This window comes from Bubalus bubalis, chromosome 9 (assembly GCF_019923935.1).
Source record: "Bubalus bubalis isolate 160015118507 breed Murrah chromosome 9, NDDB_SH_1, whole genome shotgun sequence".
In the NCBI taxonomy this organism is placed as follows: domain Eukaryota; kingdom Metazoa; phylum Chordata; class Mammalia; order Artiodactyla; family Bovidae; genus Bubalus; species Bubalus bubalis.
Genome location: NC_059165.1, coordinates 22,352,591 through 22,380,400, shown reverse-complemented (window position 1 = coordinate 22,380,400; position 27,810 = coordinate 22,352,591). Strand labels below are relative to the sequence as shown.

At 38.7% G+C, this 27,810-nt stretch overlaps 1 protein-coding gene across 21 annotated transcripts in view; it reads right to left on the bottom strand.

The window, feature by feature from the left end:
• Window positions 1-869: 869 nt before the first annotated feature.
• MEF2C (myocyte enhancer factor 2C) overlaps window positions 870-27,810 on the bottom strand; it is a 178,286-nt gene continuing 151,345 nt past the window's right edge. For 13 of the 21 annotated variants that reach the window (XM_044947313.2, XM_044947319.2, XM_025292231.3 and 10 more), the window contains 5 exons: window positions 15,534-15,706; window positions 13,988-14,011; window positions 12,974-13,103; window positions 11,988-12,123; window positions 870-5,591 (listed from right to left, as the gene is read on the bottom strand). In XM_044947313.2, coding sequence (XP_044803248.1) covers window positions 5,270-5,591; window positions 11,988-12,123; window positions 12,974-13,103; window positions 13,988-14,011; window positions 15,534-15,706 — 785 coding nt within the window. In that variant the 3' untranslated portion in view covers window positions 870-5,269. The remainder of the gene's footprint in view (window positions 5,592-11,987; window positions 12,124-12,973; window positions 13,104-13,987; window positions 14,012-15,533; window positions 15,707-27,810) is intronic. The other 8 variants (XM_044947322.2, XM_044947315.2, XM_044947320.2 and 5 more) reach the window with 3 other exon arrangements.

Below are 27,810 nucleotides of genomic sequence, written 5' to 3'. Positions count from 1 at the left end.
AATACTAGAGTAGGTTGCCATGCCCTCCTCCAGTGGATCGTCCCAACTCAGGAATTGAACCTGTGGTCTCCTGTATCTCCTGAGCTGCAAGCAGGTTCTTTACCCAGGTGAGCCCCCTGGGAAGCCCCAGATTACATATTAATAGTTGCTTAATAGATGTTTGCTGACAATGGGTGAAGAGAACAAAGAGAAAAAGCACTGCGATTCTGAACTCATGGGCAGCCTTTCTGCAAGAGGTATTCTTTTTTCTCATCAGAGCAAGAATCACGGCTAATGCAAAAGTCCAGTTCTCGAGTTGGCTGGCCAGTGCCTCCCTGACTTCCTTTTCAGTTCCTAAATTAATCTCTATGTTGATCTAAGGACATTTCCTGTAGAAATTATAATTAAGATTTGCCAATGGAGATATCTTATGGTTTCTAAAAATGGATGGATCCACTAATTCTCTCAAATACTGAGACAGACGCCTATGTTTCAACTGCTTTTGGTTAAAAACACTCTTCTGATGAAGAAAAATAAGTCTGGAAGCGCTTTAAACATGGGGTTGCCTCGCACAGTGACTTTTGGAAAAGTCTGTGTATTGAAATAATTTATCAAAGATCTTCATGGAACTGATTTGATAACGAGTTGAATCACTTGATGAGAAAGCCGAACTTCCCACACTAGCTGTATACCTACATAACCCGAAGAGCAGAGATCCAATTCACATTCTCCCTCCCCGCAAAATACAAATACCCTGGCTTTTGAGTATTTTGAGTTGAAGACAAGAAAGCTCACTTGTGCTTGAGGGAAAAGCTGCTTGAAGAAAACAAGAGAAGGTGGAATACATTTCAACAGCAAAACATTAAAAAAAATGCACCACAGACACTGCATCACTAAGAAAGCCAGTAACTTTACTGAATTGTCTGCAAAATACAAATTATACCTTATTTCCAGCAGGAGAAACTTTTGAAAATTCCCCACTTTTATTCACTACAGACAGCTGAATTAAGTCCCTTGAGATACACAGATGTAGTTTAACTTAGTTATAACATCTTGTCATCTAGTGGCGACAAAGTCCAGCTTATGCCGCTGTGAGCCTCTATTTGAGTATTTGTTGCAAATGCTTGTATGCCCTCATTTACAAGCTATTTTAATCACTGTCATTTAATGGAAACAAGTCCCCAGAAAAAGAAAAAGAAGAAAAATGATACAGCAAACCATCTGAAGCAATCCAAGTCCTATGCCTACAGTGACCCAGGGCGGCTTCGTTCAAAGAGAACACTGGTTCTGCATTCAAACCACAACGGGATCCGTCTCTTAGCTGACCTCTCTGAATTAAACTGAGGTATGGATCAATTTGAGGTATGAACAGGGAAGGCAAAATGCAATACTCGATTATGGAAATAACCAAAATGGACAAATTTAATGTAGAAGATATGTGGCCTGGATTGCTCCACATCTTTGGTTAAAACATATTAAGGAAAGCCTTTAATTACATCTTGTAGTCTGAAGCATTCTAACAGACACCAGTATTCCATCAATCTTCAAAAGATCTGGAGTGGCAGGAAATTAACGCCATATAAGTGACGACATCACAGCAGATGGCACGAACGGGAACAGATGAAGTATGCCATGCTTAGGCAACAGCCTTTATTGAGGGTTCAAGTGGCTGCTTCTTTAAAAAAAAAAAAAAACACCCTTTTTTTTTTTTTTTGAAAGAAAGAAATACAAAGCATTTACTCTCTGGAAAAACAAACACAAGGATAAAGCGGGTGAAAAAAATGCTATCTAAATTAAAAGATGGGTATGTAGGAAAAATAAATACATAAACGTGTGAGAGGGCAGACATTCTTTTAAAAAGTGTATTGGAATTTTTAAAAATCTTCACTTTAGTTAACTTTAAAATGATCTGAGGATGACAGGTATTTTTATATTCATCATTATAAAATGCTAAATTCCACCTTTGGGAAAAAATAAGCCATTTTACTAAAAAACACAATTTTAAAAAAGGTTGAAATGAACAGCCCTCCATGCACCAATGCATACAGGTTGTGCAGCTCGCAGATATTGCGTCAGTGTTACCAGTATTTCAGCTTAATATTACCAAAAAATCTTCTAAAATAGGATTAGATATAACAATACTTGTAAGCTGTGTAAAATGCCACTTATGGTTCTTTTACTTGCAGTGAAGAATGTTGCCTAAAATGTTGCTCTAGGATGGGTTATGTAAAATAATACTCCCTCAGGGCTCTGCCCTAAACTCTTGAATACAAAGGATTTACCATGATAAAAACCCAAAACCATACTAGCTTTGCAAATACAACAAATGGTAAATTACAGATAAGGTATAAGGGCAAAGATAGTGATGTTTACACAAAGTGACTCATCACAATCAAAATTGTGCTTCTTCTCATTAAATCATCTTTAAAATATTCTCAGATTATCCCTTTGCTGTCTTGCCACCACTTTCTATGAATTCAGTGGTGGGAACAAGAGATGCAGACTGGCATCCATTCTCCAGTGATTCTGTTCTTTCCATGTTCTTATAAAACTATTGTCAGACCTGCTATGACTAGCCAAGGCTTCTGCTGGTCCTTTAGCTTACTTTATCTTCAGCATTTAGAAAATCACTTTTTCTTTGTTGCTGAGGCAAATTGCAGGTAAAAAAAATTAATATGGCTATTTTTTCATATTTTCACATAATGACCCTTTCCCACCCAGTGGTAAGTTATTGATAAAGTGTTCTGAAATGACAAAGAACATTTGTGACGTTTGCATACTTTATACACATCAAGTTGTAAGGATAGACTGTTAAGAATGGGGTCAAGTCTATGGTGAGGAAAATGATTTTCCTTAGTTTTTTCCCCTGTGTGTGAATGTGTGTGTTTTTAGGGATGACTTTCTGTTTTTCCCCTGCATAAATGTTTTTCTCTTGTGTTTTATGGATATCTTGAGGAGTGGGATAGATGAAATGGTTGATAGAGTTCTTCTTGTTTGATTTAGTACGTAAAAACATTAGTACAAGGCAGGCTAGCATCCTATATGGATACAACCAAAGGTGCATTGCGGTCTAATTGTGGATTTCAGATCAAGTTAAGAAAAATATAGCCTCGTTAGTAAGGTCTCTTGGCTTTTGCCACCCAGTGGCAGCCTTTTACAAGGAGAAACACATAGCAACTATGCAAGAAAAAGAAACAACTGGATCAGAAATGTCCTACACCTGATATAGCAGTGTCGATCTTACTGTCTTATCTTCTTTGCTGTGTATGTCAATGTGTACGATTGGAGATGAATCGACAGATCTTCACATTCCAAGAGAAGGAAATATCATTCCTAGACTGAAATCTCTTTTAAACAATATATATCAACTTTTTTTTTTAATGGCACTCACTTTTTAAAGGGTCTGAAAATTAATCCCTTATAGACGAATATTAGACAAGAGTCATCATTATTTTTTTTAAAAAAAGGGACATAGAGAGGTTCTTTAATGGGATTTCTTGAAATGGCTATTAAATCTCTTTATTGAAGAAAAAATAGATGACATACATGCTTTATGCAGAAGTGACATTTGGGGGTCCTGACACATCGGGATTGTTCAACAGTCCTATATTGCTGACAAGATTGTGGAGGGTCAGTTAAAATAATTAAAAACGGATGACGAAGCAACTATCCCTTTTCCTGCTTCCTTCTTATCTAGCACCCAGTCTTTCACATTTTTCTTCTGTGGGAATTTATAACTCATGCATCAAGCAAACTCCATATCACTTGTTTCTAGGGCTATACTGGCAGGACATGTGCCCCAACACAGCTCTCTATTCTGGGCATATTTCTTAAAAGCATTATCAAATTCTAGGCTGAAAACCAACCAGAAAATTTAGGATATGGGCAAGTTTAGGGTGTTTATTCACTTACTGAATTCCAAGATGCTTGGTGAAATGGTGAGATCAGAAAGGGGCCCTGCATTTGATAAAAATGCAAAAACAAAAACAAAAAATAGCATGAAAGAAACTAATTAGTATATACAATGGAAGTCAGTTGACCCAATAGATTGCTAATGGATTAAAAACAATTTAGGGTGTTGCAATGTGATATGTTCTAATCCCACAGGTTATCCTTTTGACAGCTGACCTTGAACTTATAAAATGTATGCAGAGTCAAAGAAAACAGAAAGAAAATAGTTACTCAAATGTGCAACTGCACAAATATACCCCCCTCCCGCTATTAAGATAACAAAACTTCTGCTATTACCATAATATTATATATATTAGAAAGCTATACACAAGCATGTTAATTTCACAGATTTTTTAAAAGATTCTTAATATTTTATATAATTAGAAATACACATTTCAAAAACAAAACTTCTACAAAGAGAAAACAGTTATCTTGGTTAGCAAAGCATGGAGTTCCTCATGGCTTGGGTAGGGTAGTGCTTTCTATACAAAAAGTCCTTTTTGGTTTTTTTACAGGACTGTTTAAAATATTAGCGAAGCTATCAAGGGGGAAAAAAACACATTTTGGCTTAAGTAAACTACAAAAAGCCACAAATGCTTTGCAAACTCTGTCTTACCTTTTATATGAAAATAAGCAAAATGTAATGTACATATTTTTATATTTTTATTTAATAAGAGATGCAGACCCAGATTTATTTATTTATTTAATTAAATACGTTAGCCCTCAAACTCCACATTTTTTAAAAATAGGTATGGTCCTCTTTTAATGGTCATCGATCCTTTTTTCATGAGTGCCATACAATCAAGGATGTGCCTGCAGGTTTGTGAGCGTTCTCGGGGTGGGTATTAGGTGACCTGGTGTGTTCCTAACGTTTAACCGTGGCCACCCTTTGCCGGGTCTGTCCAAAAACATCTATACACTTTTCTATATGTTGCATAACAGCTGCTCTCTCTTTCAGTAAAGATCTGCCGCTTTTGGCAAATGTTTCCTTTTGTCTATTTACATGTAAATAACGTTGAACCTGCAACATGACACTATCTATTGTAACATACATTTTGCAAAGGAGCACAACAGTGAAAAGAAGTTAGCCTTAAAATCTATTTTGTACAAGTGTTCTGTTGTACAACTCAAGTGCTAAGCTTATCTCAGCATTTCTGTTTATCTTTATACTGTATCACTGAGGCAATTTAAAAGTACTTTTACAAAACAGAGTACCTGACTTTTTTTTTTTTTCCACACACAGCACATATAATGCATATCGACCCCCCTTCCCCATTAAGGTATAGCACACACACACACTGCAAGAAAAAAAAAAAAAAACTCTTAAGTAATAATCTGATCATGTTGCCCATCCTTCAGAGAGTCGCATGCGCTTGACTGAGGGACTTTCCCTTTCGTCCGGCGAAGGTCTGGTGAGTCCAATGGGGGAGTGGAATTCGTTCCGGTGATCCTCTCGGTCGCTGCCGTCGTAGGAACTGCTACAGCTGCTCAAGCTGTCAACAGGAGATCTCCCCGCCTCGTGGCGCGTGTGTTGTGGGTATCTCGAAGGGGTGGTGGTACGGTCTCTAGGAGGAGAAACAGGTTCTGACTTGATGTTGAGGCTTTGAGTAGAAGGCAGGGAGAGATTTGAACTCTGAGATAAATGAGTGCTAGTGCAAGCTCTGTAGGAGGAAAGGAAACCCAGTTACAGACTGAGGAGGCCTGGAGCCCCCAGGAACTCACAAGTACATAAAACATCAGCTTAAAGATTTGCAGTGACATCAGAGCATGCCCAGGGGAGGAGAGCCAGCGTGCTTGAAAGCACTCGGGGGCATCGCCTTCTCCGAGCGATTGGGAGGCTTTTGTTGATTTGCCCGGTGATAACGACCGCGTTTAACCGGTCCAGGCCTCTGAATGATACCTCTAGTGTCCCTAAATGTACAGGTTACAGCTTCAGGAAGCTTTTAACAAGACACCCTGGAAAAAGCATTTTCTATGTCCCTGGAATTTCTCCCCAGACTAGTTCCAAAATATCATCCAAGAGTTAAGGATACAGCGTTTAGGTTCTGAATTAAGACTTCTTTGATTTACTAATGCCTGTGTTTGAAAATTACTGTAAATTGCTTACTAGGGATATAAACGTTTCCCTCATTTTAATACACACATTAAGTTGCCTAGTCTTCAGAAAAAGTAAAGCGAATTCAAATTTCAAATAAATAGAATCCATAAAATGCTACCCATAACCGTTTCTGATGAAAAGCTTGGGAGGGGGAAAAATGGGGAAGGAAGGAAGTTTTCAGTACTGGCTTAAAAACACTCAAGACTTCCTACCCCACTAAAACTGGTAAGAGAATCTGATTTTCTTCATGTTTTCTCAGTTACATGGGATGGAAATACTACACACAACTACCTGAATAAAACTATTGCTCGTCTCTCCCTGCTAAAGATGCTAAGGAGACCACTCCTCAATTTATTATTGTCAATAGTTGATGCACATTGTAAAGAAGGATTTACTGTGGTTTTATTGTGTTTCTAACCCTCAATCCCCATTAATTTCAGGACAGCATAACTTGCCCTTATTCCAAAACGTGGGAGAATTTGATACTTGAGGTTGTGAAGGGAAAAGTATTAAGCCTTTAGGTGTAGACTAGCAATCACAATGCCTTTGCTCAGTATAAACCATAGTAATATTGCTGACATCAACTTTAAGATGCTTGTATTGTTCTTATGTTCTAAGTGGACTGACATTCACAGCTAGAGTCAGTGTTAGTAGCCCATATTGTCAACAGGGAGCAGAAATCTCTTTTTCTGAGGAGAGTTGAGGTAAAGAATAATCCATACAGACACACCTATTTAAAACAAAGGACAGCAAACCCACCTATGCATGCACGTGACTAGGTCACTTTCCAATGAAGAGAATCAGATGGTACTCAATACTAAAACTGTCATTGTAAGCAGTGAGAAAATGGGTATATATTTCAGAGGAAAAAGAGGAATAACTTGGGGCTTGGTTTTTTCGGAGATGCAATTCAGGTTCAAGATATAAAGAGATACAAAATTAGAAACGAATTTATCTTTGAGGGATGTTTTATACAAAAGCACCACCTACTGGCAAAGAATTACTTTCCTTCTCTTATTAATAGATGAGCTAATGTTGAGAATAACATAAAGGAGAATTGTTTGTTTCCTTAATAAGGCTTGCTTTCCTTTGCTTTTAAAATATTACAGAATCAAAGCAGTCTTAGCATTTGTATCAAGATACCACATGGAGTGTCATTTTCAATCACCTGTTTATACTTTTATTTATTTATTGCTTTTATTTTATACTGTCTGTTAGTATACTAATTCTCTAAGGGTTTTAATTAAATAATCTTTAAATAAGATATTGAAATGAGGGGGGGAGCACCTGTATTTCAAAAGGATCCATAATGGTGGACTATTTTATCTTGGTTCAGAGTTACTTAATGATTCATTTTGATGTGAGAGGAAATCATCTTTTGATTTCTGGAATAAAGAATTTTCCTGGCTCTGGATGAGAAAGACTATTTCACTAAAATTTAATTAAATGCTTCTATTATGAGTCACACACCTGTTTAACGATGAATGTCAATTAAGTGTCTGAAAATAAAGTGGCATATCAATAAATACTTTTGTCTGCCCTCTGACATTTAGATTGTGTCTTCACAGGCAGGGTGACATGAAAAATTAGAAAACAATATTTGGTAAGTTGAACCAGTATAAGCAGTTAATCTCAATAAACTAAGCAAAACATAACTGAAATGATAATTCTTTAATACAGCTTTTGGAAGCTGCTTTTTCTACTTATTCACTCTTCTCCTCAAGTCAGCTGGCTTGTAGAGATTTTGCTATATCTCTTCCTCATAAAAGTACAATACTTATTGTCTACCCTTTCCTTCAAACAAACAGGCTAGTTCCCAAGATAAGATAAACTTGGTGGCATTTCATTTGACACTGAAAGCATTTATGAAGCATTTTGAGTAGTTCTGGGGACACTGAATTCACAGTAATGAATTCTAAGTGATATCTTAGGTTCAGCTTCATTATACTGTGCAATGGGATTTAGAACAGAATGATGTTTAATTGCCTAGTCTCCATTATCAAAGAAGTATGTTCTTGAAAAGAAAAAGGAACATTAACACCACTTAATGAGTACGTCAAGGCTGTATATTGTCACCCTGCTTATTTAACTTATATGCAGAGTACATTATGTGAAATGCCAGGCTGGATGAAGCACAAGCTGGAATCAAGATTGCTGGGAGAAATGTCAATAACCTCAGATATGCAGATGACGCCACCCTTATGGCAGAAAGTGAAGAAGAACTAAAGAGCCTCTTAATAAAGGTGAAAGAGGAGAGTGAAAATGTTGGCTTAAAACTCAACATTCAGAAAACTAAGATCATGGCATGTGGTCCCATCACTTCATGGCAAATAGATGCGGAAATAACGGAAACAGTGAGAGACTTTATTTTTTTGGGCTCCAAAATCACTGCAGATGGTGACTGCAGCCATGAAATTAAAAGACGCTTGTTCCTTGGAAGAAAAGCTATGACCAACCTAGACAGCATATTAAAAAGCAGAGACATTACTTTGTTAACAAAAGTCCGTCTAGTCAAAGCTATGGCTTTTCCAGTAGTCATGTATGGATGTGAGAGTTGGACTATAAAGAAAGCTGAGCACCAAAGAATTGATGCTTTTGGACTGTGGTGTTGGAGAAGACTCTTGAGAGTCCCCATCCAGTCCATCCTAAAGTCCTGAATATTCACTGGAAGGATTGATGCTGAAGCTGAAACTCCAATACTTTGGCCACCTGATGCGAAGAACTGACTCACTGGAAAAGACCCTGATGCTGGGAAAGATTGAAGGTGAGAGGAGAAGGAGATGACAGAGGATGAGATGGTTGGATGGCATCACTGACTCGATGGACATGAGTTTGGGTAGGCTCTGGGAGTTGGTGATAGACAGGGAAGCCTGGAGTGCTACAGTCCATGGGGTCACAAAGAGTCGGACACGACTGAGTGAGTGAACTGAATTGAACATCACTTAGCTATACTAGACTCAGAGATAAGCATGTTGGTCTACTTGTTCTTGAGAATGCAGTTTTGATAGATATAAATAACTGTGAGATACTTCCTATGTGTGGGTGATGAGGAGGTGCGTGGGAGATAGAAGTCAGATATGCAAGTTCCCACATCCAGCCCTGCTGTAGGATTCCAGCTACTGCAGAGGCCTTCCTTCCAGCTGGGAAAACACCTACCTTCCCCATGGTGTTCAGAAATGAAACATGACTGGAGAGCTTTGTTCAAATTTCTTACTGCCCCCACCTGGAAATTAGACTATCCAACTGTATTTAACCTAACCTTTTAAAAATCATCTTAAAGTCATCTCTCAGTGTGTACTGAATACTCACATTGTTAAGCATGATGATGGACATGCTTCTAGAAGATAGGTTGTCTTTTTTTTAGGTGGTAGGGGAAAAACACCAAAACATTTGAGGGTCATTTTCTCAAATATTAGTATGCGAATGACTTTTGCTAACCCTTGATGGCAAGTTTCTTCTAGTCTGCTCTATCCCCTGTATCTGGTCAGTTTATGCTGTTTTTCTAACTTGCTTAGATAAAATCAGATACTAGAGAGTTCTAACAGTATAGTTTTGAGGATTTAAAGGTATTTCCATGAGCAAAATATGAAGATCTCTTTCATAGTTTAATTCTGAGAAAGAACCGTGGTGACCCTCTTGGCTATGGGGAATATCTGCTTTGGTGGGCTGAAAGATATTTTACTCTGCTTTGAACACTGTATATACTGGAAAGAATGTGAATCCACCACACAAGTATTTGAGACTAGTTTGGCTGGGGAAAATATCAATTTTTCAACAAGTGACTGATGTTGTAAGGAATAAAGGTAGCTCATATAATTTATTTTACATAAGTATTATAACGGGATTTTTTTGTTTTTGAGTTTAAGATTTAATTGTGTGAGCATAGGCTAATACATCGGAAGGAATCGCCTTCTGAAAACTACTCTGTGCGTGCGCGCGCGTGCGTGTGTGTGTGCGTGTGTGTGTGTGTGTGTTGGGGGGGTGGTTTGAGGAAGGAAGGAAGGAAGGAAGGAAGGGAGGAGAGAAGAAAGGTAGGCAGGCTAAAATTAGAAGGCCTGGAAGGGGTATCTATTTGAGGGATAAGGGAAGTGATTAAGTGCAATAAAAACACATAGACTAAATTCAGAGTCAACTCGTCCACCATGAGGACTGGTGTTGAAAGCAACCGGAACTAAACAAAATGCTTCATCCTCGACTGTTGTAATTCAGTTCCTCACTAGTCCAGGGCTGTCCCCTCTTTCTCATTTACTGAAGCTGCTGTTAAGGGCAGCAGAGAATTAGATTCTTTCCATGTAAAATAAAATAAAATAAAATAAAATAAAATTCTCTTCCCAGAAGCGAATTAAAAAATTGTAGGGTAGTTAAAATACATAAATCCATGTATTTTCTATGTAAAAATGCAAATTGTCAGGTGTTACTGAAAACAAAGAAAGCCATATCAGAGAAAATAATATGACTTTTGACACTGATAATCTCTAAGGACAGCTAGTCCTATAATGGATGAATTTTGGGAAAAATAAGAACGGGGACTCTTACTTTTGACAAAAAGCAATAAACGGTGGATTTACTGCTGAACCACAGAAGTACAATGCCGTGTGTATGATTTTAAGAATGCCTATTGGTACGATGTACTTAGTGGTAATTACCTGAAAAAGTTATTGCAATATATGTCTATTTGGATAGTTAAACATTTCTAGCAAAATTTAAATGTTATCCTAAAAAGAGATATTGTGCTGCTGATCAATATGTGATATATCTTCACAGTTAATCTTTCAAGGAAGCAGAGCAACAGTGTCAAGATAATTTATTTTATTTTTAGGTTAGAGTTTCAACAATAGTGATTAGTGAGGAAAATGCACATGTAGTGGTATAAACTCCACAACCAGAGCACTAATCTATGTGAACTCAATTCCATGTGAAAGCTAGTGGGGCTGGAGAGGGGTAAGAGAAGCTCTGATATCAATCAATAATTTTTATTCTAATTAGGATTTTATTCTCATTGTCTCCTTAGAATATGAACATAGAACTAGCTAACTATTTTAACCAAATGGCTAAGCAGAAGGGTAAAAGTGGGGTAAACAAATAGCATTTTTCTAACATATAAAAATGGGTTATCTTTAAATATTTTATATCCTCCTTGTATTTTCTTTTGAAGATTAACTGAAGTTTTGGAGTTCTTAAACTGAAAGTCAAGTCTTTGGTTCATGTTTTAAACTTAAAAATAAAACTAATGGTTTTACAAGCAGTATTATTTGTGAATTTAGGGCTTTTTAAGATTTGAACCTTTCCATTGATAAATGACAGGAGTTATTTCTATAATATAGACATATCTCAAAAGTACCACAAGGGGGCGGAAAACAGACACCTTCTGACTTCAGAAAACAACCAAAACTATTTTTATACCCAAATTTAAATAATTAGTGTGTGTGTACATATACATATATGTACATTCATACAATATCTATGAATACACAACTATATTATAGTATAAATATATGAGGTCTGTATATCAGTGGAATAGTTGACCCTCTGAGTAAAAGGCTAACTATGCTAATCACATTAAGAACTATGTGGTTTATGGAGAGCCAAAAAAACTCTGAAATAGTGCAAAAATTCAAAGAACTAGTAACTGTAAATGTTTTCTTCTGTCCCATGTTAACTATGTGAAAGCTTAACTGAAGAGAACTTTATCACTGAGAGCAGTGGAAACAAATACAGCCTAAAACAACAGGAAAATAAAATGCCCTGTTATCACAGAGCTCCCCCTCCTCATAAAGAAGAAGGAAAGTGATATTTAAGCCATGTGAAAGATATTAACCTGATAATTACTTTCAGATTTTGATCTGGCAGAAACTCACATCCTCTAAAGGGACATCAGAGCACAAACTTAGAGGTTGCCACTTGTCACTTTAAAAACGCATGTACGAAAGTGTGTTATGAAAGAAGTAACACTGCTTACCCCAGCTGGCTGAGGGCGGACGGTGGCATATTGTGTAGGTGCTGCTGCTGCCAGCCAGTTACTGACCCAAGATGAAGAGCGCTGGCGGTGTTAAAGCCAGAGAGAGATGACAGGTCTGCACTACTCAGAGAGTACTCTAGAGCAAAGACGAGAGAAGAAGGCAAAAGATTTACTTTGGAAATTACCAAATGGAGAACAGGATAATCGTTTTCAATTTTTAAAATATTCTGTTATTGAATGATACGCTTAAACAAAAATTTGGGCAGGGAGGGAGATAAAACATTAGGGACAATTCTAATTCAAAAGAGATATATACTATGCACCAAAAATTAAGTATTCCATGAAAACTTCAACATAGTACAGCAAGCAATTTCAGTTTATTAGAACTACGATCTGGCATCACAGGCAGGTATCGAGTATTTGATGATCTAGAAACGTTTTTTAAACAATCCTGAGAAAGTGAGCTTTCTATTGTATCAGTCACTAAGTTGTGTCTGACTCTGTGATCCCATGGATTTTAACATGCCAGGCTTCCCTGTCCTTCACTATCTACTAGAGTTTGCTCAAACTCATGCCCATTGAATTGGTGAGGCCATCCAATCATCTCATCCTCTGTCCCCCCTTTCTCCTCCAAGCCCTCCATCTTTCCCAGCATCAGGGTCTTTTCCAATGATTTAGCTCTGGCCGAAGTACTGGAGCTTCAGCTTCAGTATTACATCAAAAAAACCCCCCAAAAAACAGCTCATTTTCCTTGAAATTGTTTTTCTATGTTGAATTCAGGTTGGGTTAACAAAACTTTTGGTCACTAAGAAAGAATCATGTGGATATTCACTTTGTCTTAGTAATGAATAGGTAATGGTATAATGATCTGAACACCACAGGTATTAAATAAAGCTTCCTAACAGAGTAATAGGTAATATCATTTTCGTTTTGCTTTTTAATAGAAAGTATTTAATGTATTATTTGAATATGGCAAAACTACTCACCGGTACCATATGTTGTTGAAATGGCTGATGGATATCCTCCCATCCCTTGTCCTGGTAAAGTAGGAGTTGCTACGGAAACCACTGGGGTAGCCAATGACTGAGCAGACTGGGAGTTATTTATCCTTTGATTCTTTTAAAGTAAATAAAAAGATATTATGGAATAGATTTTTTTTTAAAGTTAAAAACACTAGATTTCAGTATTAGTTTTGCACATAAAGCGATAACTTGGTACAAATCTCATGAAATTAATCATTTAACATGTGTCTCTATGAACTCTGCCAACCCTATCATTTACAATCCTTCAAGAGACCAGCTGTTGCCATAGTAACCCATTACATCAGTATCTCCTAGGCAACTGAACTAGTAACAAGTACCATAGCTTTATTATGGGTAAAAACAGACTATGTTGAAAACTGATGAAATATGTATACTGTACTTCCATTGTTTCAGTTTTTATTCAAATGCAAATTGAAAAAAAATTAAAATCAACCACGGTGGTTTTTATGTTCAGTTGTACATATAGCAGAGCAGATGGGTAGAGGGTTCATGCCATGTTTTGACCAGCAGGTGGTGCTCTGACCACTTTTTTTTCAGATTCTTCTAAAACTTCCCTCAAACTAGATGGTAAAACAGCTAACGTGTATATTTAATTCCTTAGAGCAAGGAGATTAAAAATTCATATACACTTAAATATCGTGAGAATTTAATTCTTAGAAAAATAAGTATGTTTGTGGCTTTAAATAACTGAGGACATTTGTTTGTTACAATTGTACTATAAATTAAATCCAAAAATGCACTGAAAACATGAGCCTTCACTTACAGAGGGTAAAACAGAAAAACAGATAACCTGGTATTTCACCTGTAAGTGATACTTGAAATGATTTCTAAATAATCAGTGTTGACACACACTAACTCCCCAAATCCCTCCACGTTACTGCTGCCACCTCTCGCCTGACGGCGGCTTTGGGTTTTTCCTGGCACGTAGCACTGAAGGGATGTGCCCTCCCCACTTACCAAGAGCAGGTCGACATCCTCAGACTGAGAGCATGGGGAAGGAGTTTTATTAATTAGTGTCTGTAAATATTTATACTTGGGCAAAATCTTTTCAACAAAAGGAAAAGCATCTTCTGACAGGCATGACAGTTTAAACAGCTTTAAAACCCAGACTCTAAAGACAACTCCTTAACAAAGATATTCTTTGTTTCCTTTAATGAGCGGTTTGTCTCCAACCTGAAGACAATCTATCCAGTTTTCAGCACAGGTCAGGGTTTCAACCTTCATTATTTCACCACCACATTTTGAGGAAAAAAAAAAAAAAAAAAAGATGGTACTTTGCAAGTGCGCTTGCTGGAGGAAGGGGGCAACTGCATGTGGCTAGTACTGACAGAGTCCTGACCCACAGCTCATGGGATCCCTGGGAAAGCATCAGTTTTAAGGCACTTGGAATCAATCTGCTGATAGAGACAGCCTGCGATGCGTGGCCCAAACTGCTTGGTGATGGCCTGTGGGAGGTTTTATTTATTAGACCCAGCCTTTTCCAAAGGGAATGTTGCATATTATGTGAATTTTGGGGGGTTGATATTCAAAATTAATCTGCACTGTGCCATAATAAACTAATCAGCTTGCAGGACCATTTTACCCTGAAGCTTGCCACAGAGCAGAGAAAGAAAAAAAAAAAAAAGTGTTTGCAGAATGATCTAAATTTGTCTACTGAATCTTGGTTTTAAATGTTCTCTCGCTCTTAAGCAAAGCTAATTTGGAGAACATGGATGTGAGTCTCTTTGTTGTTGAATTTGGGCCCACAGGATTATCTTCACCTTAGTCCTTCAGACCCAGGAGAAGGAAAAATGATAGCTTCCAGGGATATTATTTATATTTCATATTTATTCTTATAAGTGCCACAACTTTTTTTTTTTGATGGAAAATATAACCTTTGTTCTCAATTGCCTAGAATTTTAAGACAATTTGTTTTTGAGAGGTAATTACTGGCATTAAACACATATTTGGAAAGGAGAACTGAGGCACTGCACAGGCATGTGATGTATTAAACATTATCACTGCAATATACCTAAGAGAAGAAATGCCAATTAACGGGAGAGAGTTCATTTAGAAATTATGAAAAAGATTTTTCACTGTCAGCACCTTAAGAGCATACTTATTTAGTTCAATCCTGTAAAAATCTTATGAAATACCTCACTCTGTGAGTTTGGTTCTACCATTGGTCAAATCATACATCCCATAAGCAGAGTACTAGGTAATGATTTTTTTTCTAATTATAAATTGGGGGCCTTAAAAGGAAATGTTTTCTTTGCCCCAGAACACCAGCCCGATAATGGAGTTTATTAGATGTTGGTTCTTTTTTTTTTTTTTTTTTTTTCCCATGGAAAAGGGAAATGCAAACCAGTTGCCAGAAATAAGAGCTAAATCCAAACAGGGCTGCAGCAACAGCACTGACATGTTGATTTTCTGGGAACATGCAAGTAACCCATCAAGTCAGACAAATACAAAAAACGTATACAAAACATTATCAACATTTATTTAACATGGAATTTCACATTACCACGGATGGCATCGTATTCTTGCTGCCTGGTGGAATAAGAACTCGGAGGTCTGGTTTACGGTTATTCATCCCTAAATTCATGGGGGGAGGAGATTTCGCTTGCATATTCTTGTTCAAGTTACCAGGTGAGACCAGCAGACCTGGTGAGTTTCGGGGATTGCCATACCCGTTCCCTGTTAAAAGAAAACAATGAGAGCACTCAGGAAACAAAAAATCCGGACTCACAAAATGTTTCTAGAGCATACACTACATGAGACGATGAAGAAAGCATTAACAGGGTGAGACAATAACGTACATGGAAAGTTCACAGGATGACTGACAACCTCCTCAGGAGTAACCCAATCAGTTCTTTAAAATGCCGCTGAAGGAAGATCAAAAACTCCTAATGAGAAGAAACCTAAGAGACATCAACTTGTCCGGAAGCCAGCATATACTTTTATTTATTTATTTTTTTTCTATTAGAAAAAAGTTGGGAGGAAAGTCAGACAGTCTTTCAGGGCCTAAGAAAAGCACCGAATTGGTCTTGAACTTTAATTGACTAGCTCAGCGGAGGCCTGGCTGGCATGACTCACTCTTTCGGTTCAACGATTTGGGTTTTATTTTGTGTGTCTGTGTGTCCTTAAGCAAAGAAAGGACACACCAGCGAGGCTATAGTTTCTAGGACATGCGGGAGGCGTAGCAGCCTCTCACACGCTTTGCTCTTCAGTTCCCCTTTTCTCTGAGCGATTTCTCCCTATGGCTTTTTTCTCTCTGGTCTGCTTCCCTCACGAGGCTCAGTGGACGAACCTGAAGCCCTGCTCTCTTGCTCACGGAGAACTTCAGAAAGCAGGCCTCCTCCTCAGGAGCTGAAAGGAGGGGGTAAGGCCTCCACTAAAGGGCTGATGCCCCAGGCACAGGAGTAGCCAGCGAGTGGGAACTGTCCTGAAAGGTATTTCTTGGGTCTCTGATGTTTAGTTCTCCCCCTCCCATTAGCAGACAAACGGCTATCTGAAGGTGTCCATTTCTCAGAACTCAAAATACACTGGCCCATGACTGGCAGAGGTGCAGAGGCAGCTGATGCAACCTGAGCTGAACCGGAAGTCCCTGTTTCCTCCACCGTCTCTGACTGGAGAATCGGAGAAACCACCCAGGCCAATTCAACAACCCTTGCTGGAAACCCAGACAGCTGTTTTCTGGGGCTCTCTAAAGGAGACAGTCAAACCTCATGGTTGCTGTCATCATTATCATTACGGCAAAACCCCAGCACCTATGACCCCAGGACGAATGATAACCGTGTGCTACTCTGTGGGGCAGCAGAGACAAGGCCCCGGTCCTCCAAGGCCCTTGCGGTCCTTTGTGGCAATCCGATATGGACGTGTACGAGATGTACACACCAAGACGGGGCAGCCTGGGGGGAGGTGCCACAGAGGAATCCAGATTAAGGGCCACTGGGTTCCCAGCAGGGAAGAGATTATCCGAACGAGATTCACGGAAGAGGCAAGAACTGATGTGGGTCCTGAAAAAACAGAGGAGACAAAAAGATCTCTGGTCTTGTGACTGGGCACTAGCAAAGGGCCACGGTGGTGATTTACATAGGACGGCCAGAGACTCTGTGAGGATCCCGGTGAGAAGGGAACCCATGAGAGAAGAGGCAGAGGTTCTGAAGGAATATGGAGGGCTGGGCTCTGGAGCCCACTGGAGGTTAGCCTGTGAATTCCAGGCTAATGTGTCTTGGTTTTAAATGGTGGAAATGCAGACCCCTGAAGGCTGCAGAGCAGAGGGAACACAGGCCCTTAAGGGGACAATGCTAGAGAGTCCTATTTAGGAAGGCCTGATAGTGTGATCCAGTCTGGAAATTTCTGTGATGACCCGAGATACAGTGAGGAATTAGGAAGGCAAAGCCCCAGTATATTTCAGGAGATATTTTTGGGCACATCTTTTGAATTAGAATCTATTTGAAGTACACTGTTTTGGCTTCCCAAGTAGCGCAGTGGTAAAGAATCTGCCCGCCAATGCAGGAGATGCAGGAGAGGTTTCGATCCCTGGGTCAGGAAGATCCCCTGGAGGAGGGCATGGCACCCCACTCCAGTATTCTTGCTTGGGAAATCCCATGGACAGAGGAGCCTGGCAGGCTACAGTTCATGGGGTTGCCAAGAGTCGGATATGACTGAGCATGCACACACACAACTTTAATAATGTTTAGAGCATACTGATTCTTCATATCCCTTTCATTTTACTTGTCTTATTTTATGCATGAATAAACAGGCTGAATGTATAACAAATAACTACAAGATTAAATCTGTCAATTGGATTATGCATAACATCCTCCACCTTACTGGAGGAAAAAACCCACAAAATAAAACAAACAATCCCCTCCTGGCAAAATGTATCAAGTATAAAGTAGCTGCTTAAGAAATGTTGGTTGAATTTGTATATAAGCTGCTCTTCTGTAATAAAACTTCAAGAAAATTAGCTATATTCTCTGAAGCCAACTAATGATGCCAAAAGCTGAGAAGAAATTTGCACAGTTTTCTGTGGCAAAAGTGATTACAAGGAACAAACATATTTACCTTTTTTGGCTAGAAATACAGAGGGTATGTTCACGTAGAAAGACACTTGGTAAGACAGAATGCTCAGAGGACTTTTATATTTAATGTGTCTTACTGAATCATTATTGTGACTATGCTAGGGCTTTCATTTTAATTAATAGATTCCATGGGATAAAAATGGAGTGAGAAAACCGAGACAAAGTTTGCACTCTTCTTTCCTGTCAGCCGAAGCTCAGACTGACAGATACGCTGAATGCCTATGTCACTTATCTATTAAGCCTGTGTGAGATCTGGTTTAAATAAACAATCAAATGGAAAATTAGCTGGGTAATTTCAAAAGAAAGGGGGGAAAAAAAAGTCAGTTAAGCAGTGCAATGAAGCTTGAACAGATCAGAAGAAACTAAAACCCAGGCTTGGTAGATGCCGATACTGGTTTGCATGGAGGAGTTATTTTGCTAAAAGGAAGTAAAACCGCTTTATGAAATGTGTTGTCCTGTGATATGACGAGCACTGGGCCAGTGTGCGAAAATGGAAATGCTGCACGAAGGCTCTGAGAAAAGCTTTTTTTTTATTAAGAAAAAAAAATTTTTTTCTAGAGTGAGTTCTGAGAAATTCCAACAAAGCCTTTTGCCCACATTTTAAACAATGATTTGGGGCAGCAGTAGGTGGGGGGTGGGGGGGGGAGATAAAAAGCAAACATATATTTTAGGTTTTCACCTAATAAATGCCTTAAAACTTAAAAAAAAAAAGATTTGAAAAGCATTCTATTTTTCCTCTTGGAATATTTCCTCTTGTTTGGAAATTATGCCATTTTAGAAGATTAGTCACATATTTTAAGGTGTTTACATACTGAAGGTAAAATATTTTGAACCACGATGACACTTCTTAAATTCATATTTTTAGAGCATAAAAGTTATTTTTGAGAACAAATAAATTCTGCCTTTTACCGGTGAATTTCTGCTGTTTTTAGCATATTGTGCCAGCTAGCATTTTGGAGCCATATAATAACCATTTCTGTTTCCAGCCACCAAGTTGTTATTCTTTTGGCATAATATAGATTCAGGAATGCGAGGCTGTGGATCCTAAACCAGTGATATAGAAACCTATCATTTGAAAATCAATGATGAATACATTCGTGCGGTTTACTGCTAAGAAGAGCCTGCATTTAAACCGGCTCGGAAACTGTGGCCTCCTCCTCACTCCGGGTGCTGTGGCCTTCTGTTGAGGCTGCTGTCTTACCTTAAGATAAATTCACCCAACGGAATGGTCTCTTTCAAAGTCAGGGTCGGGAGGTGGGAAATGCTACCCTTCAATAAACTTCTGAGATATAGATTCCACCTCTCTTCATGCTACGTTTGAAAATTACCCTTTGCCTGGGACGATGATCAATTTGGATGGGGCTGCATGCAGATGTCACATTCCCCTGACCACTTAAAAGCACAAAAATTATAAAGCACGAGTGAATGGATTTCCTGATTACAGATTATAAGAAAATGAAGAGCAGACCAACTTTAGAGTTCGCCTGTTTTATAGTTTCATTTGATGAAAAATATTGTTTCACATAAAACAATTTGAGCATTCACGATGTAATCTGTATCAAGGATAATAGAAGCCACCTCGCTGGGTTACAAATTTCTAAACACTTATATTAAGACTAGTGTAAATATACAGAACTTCAAATGTGGTGTTAGCAGAAAAATTTTTTTTTCTCTCCAGTTAACTTGAAAACACTTGCTCTACTTATTTTTTTTTTTAATTGACTCCTATTTTAAGAAGTTGTAAATTCAAAGAACATATTTCTGGCTGATGATGTTGCGAGGAGGACACTTTGCCTTGTTTCAAAGAGCTCAACTGAATGTGGAGCTCTCTTTGAGCCCGAAGTTCTGAAACTTTCTATTTGGATGCTTAGACATTATGAGTCTTTTCATTTCATTTTTTTCCTCCTAGACTTTAAATTATAAATACAAGCATATAAAACTAATCAGCACAAAACAGAAACTAGTTCTCACGGACCAAGGTTAACCTTTTTCATCGGCACTATCTTTTCTGTAGTCTCTCAAGTTGTCATCTTTTGACTGCTCCCCCCTGCCTCTTTCAACTCCATATCTAATTAGTTACCACATCTTGTCAATTTTTCTTCAAAAAGGCCTCTTTCCATTTTCACTGCCACCATCCTGCATTAAGGTTTCACTGCCATCTGACTAGGTCTTTCCATAACCTGCTGTTTGGGTTCCTGGTCTCCAGTTGAAGGGTTTTTCAGCGGGCCTTACAACGATGGGCTGCAGGAAGATTGCTCCTTGAAGCTGTATGCAAACTTCCATGCATATGTGTGATAATAAAGCTAATGTACACTCCCAAGATGTTCTATATAAAAAAATCTTTCTCCAATGCTGCTTCTCTCATGTTCCTTTTTCAGATCATACTTAACTCTAGTGGGTCAGTGCCCTGGCTTGGCTCTCAGAGCTGGACACAGTTTGACCTGCTCTGTGTATCTAACCTAACTTCCAATGGCCATGGCCAAACTCACTATCCTCTGAATACATCTGAGTCTTTGCTCTAGCAGGTCAGTAACTGGCAGTGTATGACTTCCTGTTTATCTCAAAATTCATTTTTAAGGATCAGCTAAGGCCTCAGGGCTCTCATGATACCTTTCAGACAACCTTAATCCACCTTGAACTCACTCTCCCCCAAATGCTGCGCAATGAGAGGCTAATACTACACAGAGCACTCGTCTATTACGTGTTTCAAATGCTCACAAAACACATAGACGATTATGCTGGAAAAATTAAAATTATTCAGAAACGGCACTACAAGTCATGAGGGAACATGGGATAAGAACTGAAAATGTAATGTGTAACTTGGTAATTTCAAACATTAAGGTGATGACCAAGTACACCGCTGAGACAAACTGCTTACCAACCACATAATATACAAATCAGAAAATCATGCAAGTGCCCACCTACTAAATTTGTTAATAGAGAGCTAATTGAAGCTTCTTTTTTCATCTGCTGCACCTGTTAATCATTTCCTAGCACATTACCTTAGTTAAATGTAAGCAGCAGAATCAAATAAAGTAGAACTTCCCCCTAATGAAGAAGAAAACTCGGAGATGCTGGATCTTTTCTTCCACACTGACAAGTGTCTACTGCCACGGGTTGTCTCTATGTCAAGATGAATTTCAGTAACAATTTACTCACACAGAACTTTCTACCAAAAGTTGGGCTGCATGCTTTCCTAGGAAAAAGAATGGTAGAAGGGTGGCAATTAAGAGTGCACTGGATTTTACTAGATGGTTCAGAGGGAGGCTTCCTGGAGAGAGGGAATTCATGATAGATCTCAGAGTCATGACTGTGTTTGAGAAGGATGAGGATTCCTGTGAAGTCGAAATATAGGTCATTTCAGGGGATGCAGTTTTCAGAAGCTGGGAAAGTAGGCTTGGCTAACACAAGCCTCTTGGGTCATGTTAACTTTAATACTGGAGACTTGATACTAAACTTTTACTAAACTTTATACCATAGATAAAGAACAGCCAAAGTTGTTTGTGAGTAGGAAGCGGCATTGTTAGCTGTGTGTCGAGAGAAAAGCAAGACTGGCAGCAGAAAGGAGGCATTAAAGGGTGAGACTGTTGTGAGGGAGCTAGTTAGGATGCATCTGCCAGGGAGGACATGAGGAATGAGGTCTGAGTGAAGCAGCAGCCTTGGAAGATTTACAAGGCAGATGGGCGATGAGGACAAAGGCGGATTAAGCAGATAAATGCAGTTCCTCGTCATGAGGTCTCCATTAGAGTTTCTTTAACTATACTGCGCCTTGGTTTTTCACACGCTAAGCAATGATTTCATTAGTGTGAGAGAAGCATAAAAGTCATCTGAATCAGACACTCCCACGTACTCTCCCGAGGCAGCCATCACCAACACGACCACGCAATATTAACAACGGCAAGCATTTTATATCGTATGAATGACCAAGAGCATTAACAACATCATGCAGCCACAGTACGTACCCAGAACAGTACACGCGCCTATGCAGTGTGCTGGCTATTACACACGGATATAAAGCACCTTTCATCCTCATAACAACAACCCTGTGAGGTGCTAAGAGTATCCTTGGGTTACATAAATAGAAAGCTAAAGAACAGAAAGATCCCGTAACTTGCCCAACGGCAAACAGCTTTCAATTGGTTAAGCCATGGTTTGAACCCAGCAGTGTGTCCAGAGCCCACGCTCCGAAGCACAGCACAGACCTGCTCCTCGGAACGGGGGTGTACTCTGAGACTCTGAAAACCCTTCTCTATCCAATCTCATCCTAAAATTCCAGGAACACGAAGAGAGGAAACCAAGTGGGAGACCAGGGACATGAGACTCAAAGGAGCCCCTAAGGGTCTTCCCTGCTGGTCCAGAGGTTAACATGCCATGCTCCCAACGCAGGGGGCCCGGGTCCAATCCCTGGTTGGGACACTCGATCCCACATGCTGGAACCAAGAGTTCGCCCGCCGAAACAAAGATCCCGTGGGCCACAACGAAGACCCAGCAGAGTCAAAATAAAACAAATATTTTTTAAAAAGGGGCCTCCTAAGTCAGAGGTGATGTGGAACATGGTCAGCTTGGGCGTCAAAAATAGCAATTCTGGTTCAAAAGACACTGGACTTACATAAGGGGCAACGTTCCAAACCATGTTTCTAGTCTCCTTCTGGATAAATAAATATTTACAAATAGGAAATATTGGGTTTAGCTACACTAAATGCCAGAGAAGCTGTTTAACTTTCAGTGTGCTATTTTGAGAGCATGATTAAGTATGCTTTTAAAGGTAGATTCTGAAATATTTTAGTCAATAATCTTCTCCCCTGTAATACAGGGTAAAGATGTTTACCTACCGACCATCTATTTCAGAGAACAACTTCATCATCAAAACCACTCAACATGATAGGAAAATGTCTAGTATCTTATAGTATCCACTATTAGGTATCTAAAAAAGAATTTCTAATATATAGGTTATAGAAATTACTTTGTTTAGTACTTTGTTAATGGTATTTTATTTTGGGGAATTTGGAGCAGACCGCCACAGGAAAACATTAAGTTGAACATAGAGCTAAACCTCTGATGTATTGATTTTCTGTTTTTACTTCAGCCAAATGTTTTTCCCACTTAGGTTTCTTTTTTTTTTTTTCTTTCAACAATTCTGAAAACATTTACGGCATACAATCTTGTTAAACTAAAGATGTTACATATATAATAATGTTCACTGAAGTGAAAGTTGCTCAGTCATGTCTGACTCTTTGTGACCCCATGGAATTATCCAGGCCAGAATACTGCAGTGGGTAGCCTCTCCCTTCTTCAGGGGATCTTCTCAACCCAAGAATCGAACCCAGGTATCCTGTATAGCAGCTGGATTCTTTACCAGCTGAGTCACAAGGGAAGCCCAAGAATACTGGAGTGGGTAGCCTATCCCTTCTCCAGCAGATCTTCCTGACCCAGGAATCAAACTGGGGTCTCCTGCATTGCAGGCGGATTCTTTACCAACTGGCTATTAGGGAAGCCCAATAATGTTCACTACTATCAGTTAATTTTATATTTGACCTTTAAAAAGTTTTAAGTTAGTTTCCAACGTCAGGACATTGTTTTGTGTCGCAAATAAACCTACGTCTTTTCATGTAATTTTAATTGTAAACAGTAAACTGGCTCATATAACCCACTGCTCTACTCTAAGAAAGACACCTAAAATAGTTTTTAGTGGAAAAAATTATGACCTTCTAGTCTTCAGTCTTACATTCACTTTGCCCTGAATGCTTGAAACGCTGTTAAAAGCAACAGCAACTATAAGTTATCCAGCTGTTGTAAATCACAATCAGGTTTTTTTTTTCTTTTTTTGGAGGGGAAAGGAGATCTTTTTCATGGGATGGCTCTAAGGGAAAAGGCAACCACAAAACATTTAGAGGTCAGAAATCTGGGAATAATGAAAATTTCAATATGCCTACTGCAGAATGGGGGCAAATCAGATTTCTGATTTTTATCCAGCTAAAGACTCCTGATTACAGATTCTTAAAAGTAAAAATCAAGTCTCCACTCTATCTGGGGGTTTCTTAGGGAAACAATATAATAATGCATAATGTCAGACTGAGAAGAAACTCCTGTGAAACCTCAGTGTCTTTTGTGGTGTATTCTTAGAAAAATACCCCAAGAATACACCCAAGCCAAGACTATTCTTGGTTGTACCAGTTGGAGGGCAGCAGACATTCTAAAAAGAGACTAGGCTCTTCAGCTTGACTAGGTCACCCTGATGATGAACCAGACCTTCATGAATTTCCTATTGAGCCTACTCGTCCTTGATGTTTCTTGGTTCTGTTTAGAATCTTTTGAGAAATTAACAGTCTATCTGGCAACTAGAACTTTAAACATTCAGCACATACAGTAGCCTCTGGATTGTGAGGCAGAAGTAAAGAAATTTTACTGGGTACTAAGTTATTCTTCCAAAGACTGGAGTCTGTGTCATAAAGCAGGTTTGTGTTGGCAGACCACTCTCATTTCTTTCCTGAGAGTCATGTGGGTCAGGCATTCTCATCCCGATTTTTGACAGATGAGGAAACTGAGGTTCTGGAGTTTCTAAGGCTTGTCAGTAAGTGGGAGAGCTTTGATTTGAATCCAAAGCACAAGCTGCTTCCACTACATTATTACCAAAGCCAGATGTTTCAGATTTAGAATGCATCCATGAATCTTCCCTTCTCTCAGAATAAAGGCTCCATTTGCAAATAAGAAAAAAGTTGACAATCTGATGTTTCCAGGTCACAAAGACACACAAAATATTGTTCTGTTCTGAGGACTGTCTTACTGAAGGGATAGTTTTTCGTTGCACCATAAAAATGAGATGGAACCTTGCTATCTTAAAAAAAAAGTTCCACTTAACAATGAATGATAGATAGATTTATGACTCACTTAATTGTTCACTTCTTGCGATTTGGGGGCTGTCTCTTTGCTAAAAAATGAGGGGGTGTCTTCATTATTGACACAATTGCTCATTCTTTCAGTCATTTTTCTAAACAAAAATATTGAGACAGTTCAAATTAGAGAGAACGTGACAGAAGAGAAAGAATAATTACTTGTGGTTTTAACATTTACACAACTGCTGCAAACACATCAGAAGATGATAATGTTCGAGCGAAACGTGTTGCACTGCACTGCACTGTGCTCCCTTTCTGCCTGGGATTTATTAATGTCTCCTCTCTACTCCCACCGTCTAGGGTAGGGGCCGTGGCCGGCATCTGTCTTGGTGAAGCCTAGTAGAGCACTACTCACACCCTGCACATTTCATAAATATTACTGGGACTAGATTAAACCAAGCTTTATTTTTTGCTTAGGAAGTCAAGAATATAGATAATTGTAATACTAACAAGAGCCAACATTTTTTAACAAGCACTTACTCTAGGGCAGAAAGCGTGCTCAATGCTGCCTTGTATTGAAGATCTCATTTACTTTTCACCACAATCCTGCAATGTGGGGATTCGCCGACTTTCCAAGGACAACATCTTCCCTAAAGTAACTCGAACATCATGTATTTTTCTTGGTTATTTTATTATTCTGAATATCTGCCTCTAAAGTATTTTTCCCAAATTACTGCATGAGCAAAACTTTTGCTCCATGATTTTACAGTTTTCTCCGAGCTGCTTAATACCCAAGGTTTCCTTTACATGATTTTTATGTAAATTAATGTTATCATGTTTGAATAGGGAAATTGACCACATATTTAGATTTACTATTATTACCATGGGCTGCCCAGGTGGCTCAGTGGTAAAGAATTTGCCTGCCAATGCATGAGATGCAGAAGACTTGGGTTCGATTGATCCCTGGGTCAGGAAGATCCCCTGGAGGAGGAAATGGCAACCCACTCCAGTATTCTTGCCTGGAAAATCCCACAGACAGAGGAGCCTGGTGGACTACAGTCCATGGGATCACAAAGAGTAGGATGTGACTGATAATATAATATTATTATATCATCATAACCTAATATAGCAGGGATTTTTTTCCCCGTCTTATAGTACAAATACAACAAATCAGTTCTTTGTCATAACCAGAGATTGTAAGTGGAGTCTAAGGTCAAAAAATTGTGAAAGGAAGGCATAGTGTTTAGTAAGACAGTTACCAAGTAGATATTATGTTCAGTTACTATAGCTGAAATGGAGCAATAATGAATGAACTGAGTGACTCCTTAATGAACACATCTGCAGATGACAAATTGAACCTATTTATACAAGGTTTTGGTACAATACAGTTTCCTTTGTGTGCTGCTCAGTTGCTTCAGTCATGTACGACTCTCTGCAACTCTATGGACGATAGCCCGCCAGGCTCCTCTGTCCATGGATTCTCCAGGAAAGAATACTGGAGTGCGTTGCCATTCCCTTCTTCAGGGGATCCTCCCGATCCAGGGATTGAACCTGGGTCCCCTGCATCACAGGCAGATTCTTTATCTCTGAGCCACGAGGGACGCCCCTGAGTTTCCTCTCACATAAACTAAAGGAATATATTTGATCTTTCAAATATGAGACTTTCATGACTATACACTTAGAACTGAAATTCAAGTGAAACATACTATATAAGCCTAACTAAAATTTAAGACTGGCAAAGGTTTGTCTAAAAACAGCACATTATACTCTTGGCCGAAAGCCTTGAAGCCCCAAAAAGTCCCCGGTAGGTAAAACATTGATTTCCAAGAGGGGTTTTTTAACCACATCCCTCCGCCAGGATCTGCTGTCTATTGATGCAGTTTCATATCACTAATGATTTTGAAAAGAGCTTCTGTATTATCTCCAAATAAAATCTTATGGTGATGCCAAAAGCGGGAAAGAGAGAAACCACCACTGTGCGAGGAAAAAAAAAATGCTGAGAGAAAAAAAGCAAACTTTGACTAAAACTCATAATTTAGGGAGGAAATGTTAACTGCTTGAATCAATATTAAAAAGACCAAAATTTTATTATTAATCACACTCTTAGGTTAAATCAGTGGGATATGAGTGAAGAGACCAATTTTCACATTGCTTTACTGAATACAATAGAAAGGGGATAAAAAGGATCCAATTGGTGAGGTCAGAAATCACTGATATACAAAAGGCTCTAAAATCTGCTGAAACACTCTCTGGGGAAGTTAAAATTTGAAATTTTGTTTTTCCTTCTGGAAATCAAAGTCCTTAAGAATTAATTCAAACCAAAGGGGCTGAAAGTAGATGGTGTCCTGACTTAGCCTATAACACCCACTTGTCTTCTCTCACCTGCCTCTCATTTCAACATGGCCTCTACAGAATGGTGTCAAGGTACCACTTGATCTACAACCTGCCAGGGCTTGTATTTGGGAAGTGGACACTGATTTTCTTGGCAGTGGCTGATTATCACGTGCTGTAGGTTATCCAACTAAAGGACAGTATTTTTATTTTCTTTTAATAAATCTAGATAACCTTGGTTTGGGTTAAAAATATCACTGTCACTGAATTGCATAGATAGTAATAAAGCAATGCTGTTGGATCTTTATTTATGTTTTGGGTGAACTCCCAAGGTAAAATTGAAAATGCGCTCAGGATTTTTATTCAGAACAACTGAAACTAACATAATACTGCAAAAGAATCCAACTGTTAACTTAGCTTTTATTCATAGGCTGCTTAACAAATTTTTAAAAAGTAATATAAAATTATATTTTTATATTAACAAAAAAGTTTTGTTTGAGAGTAACTAAATGGTAATCTCCTTTTCTTGAATATTGATTCTGAAGTT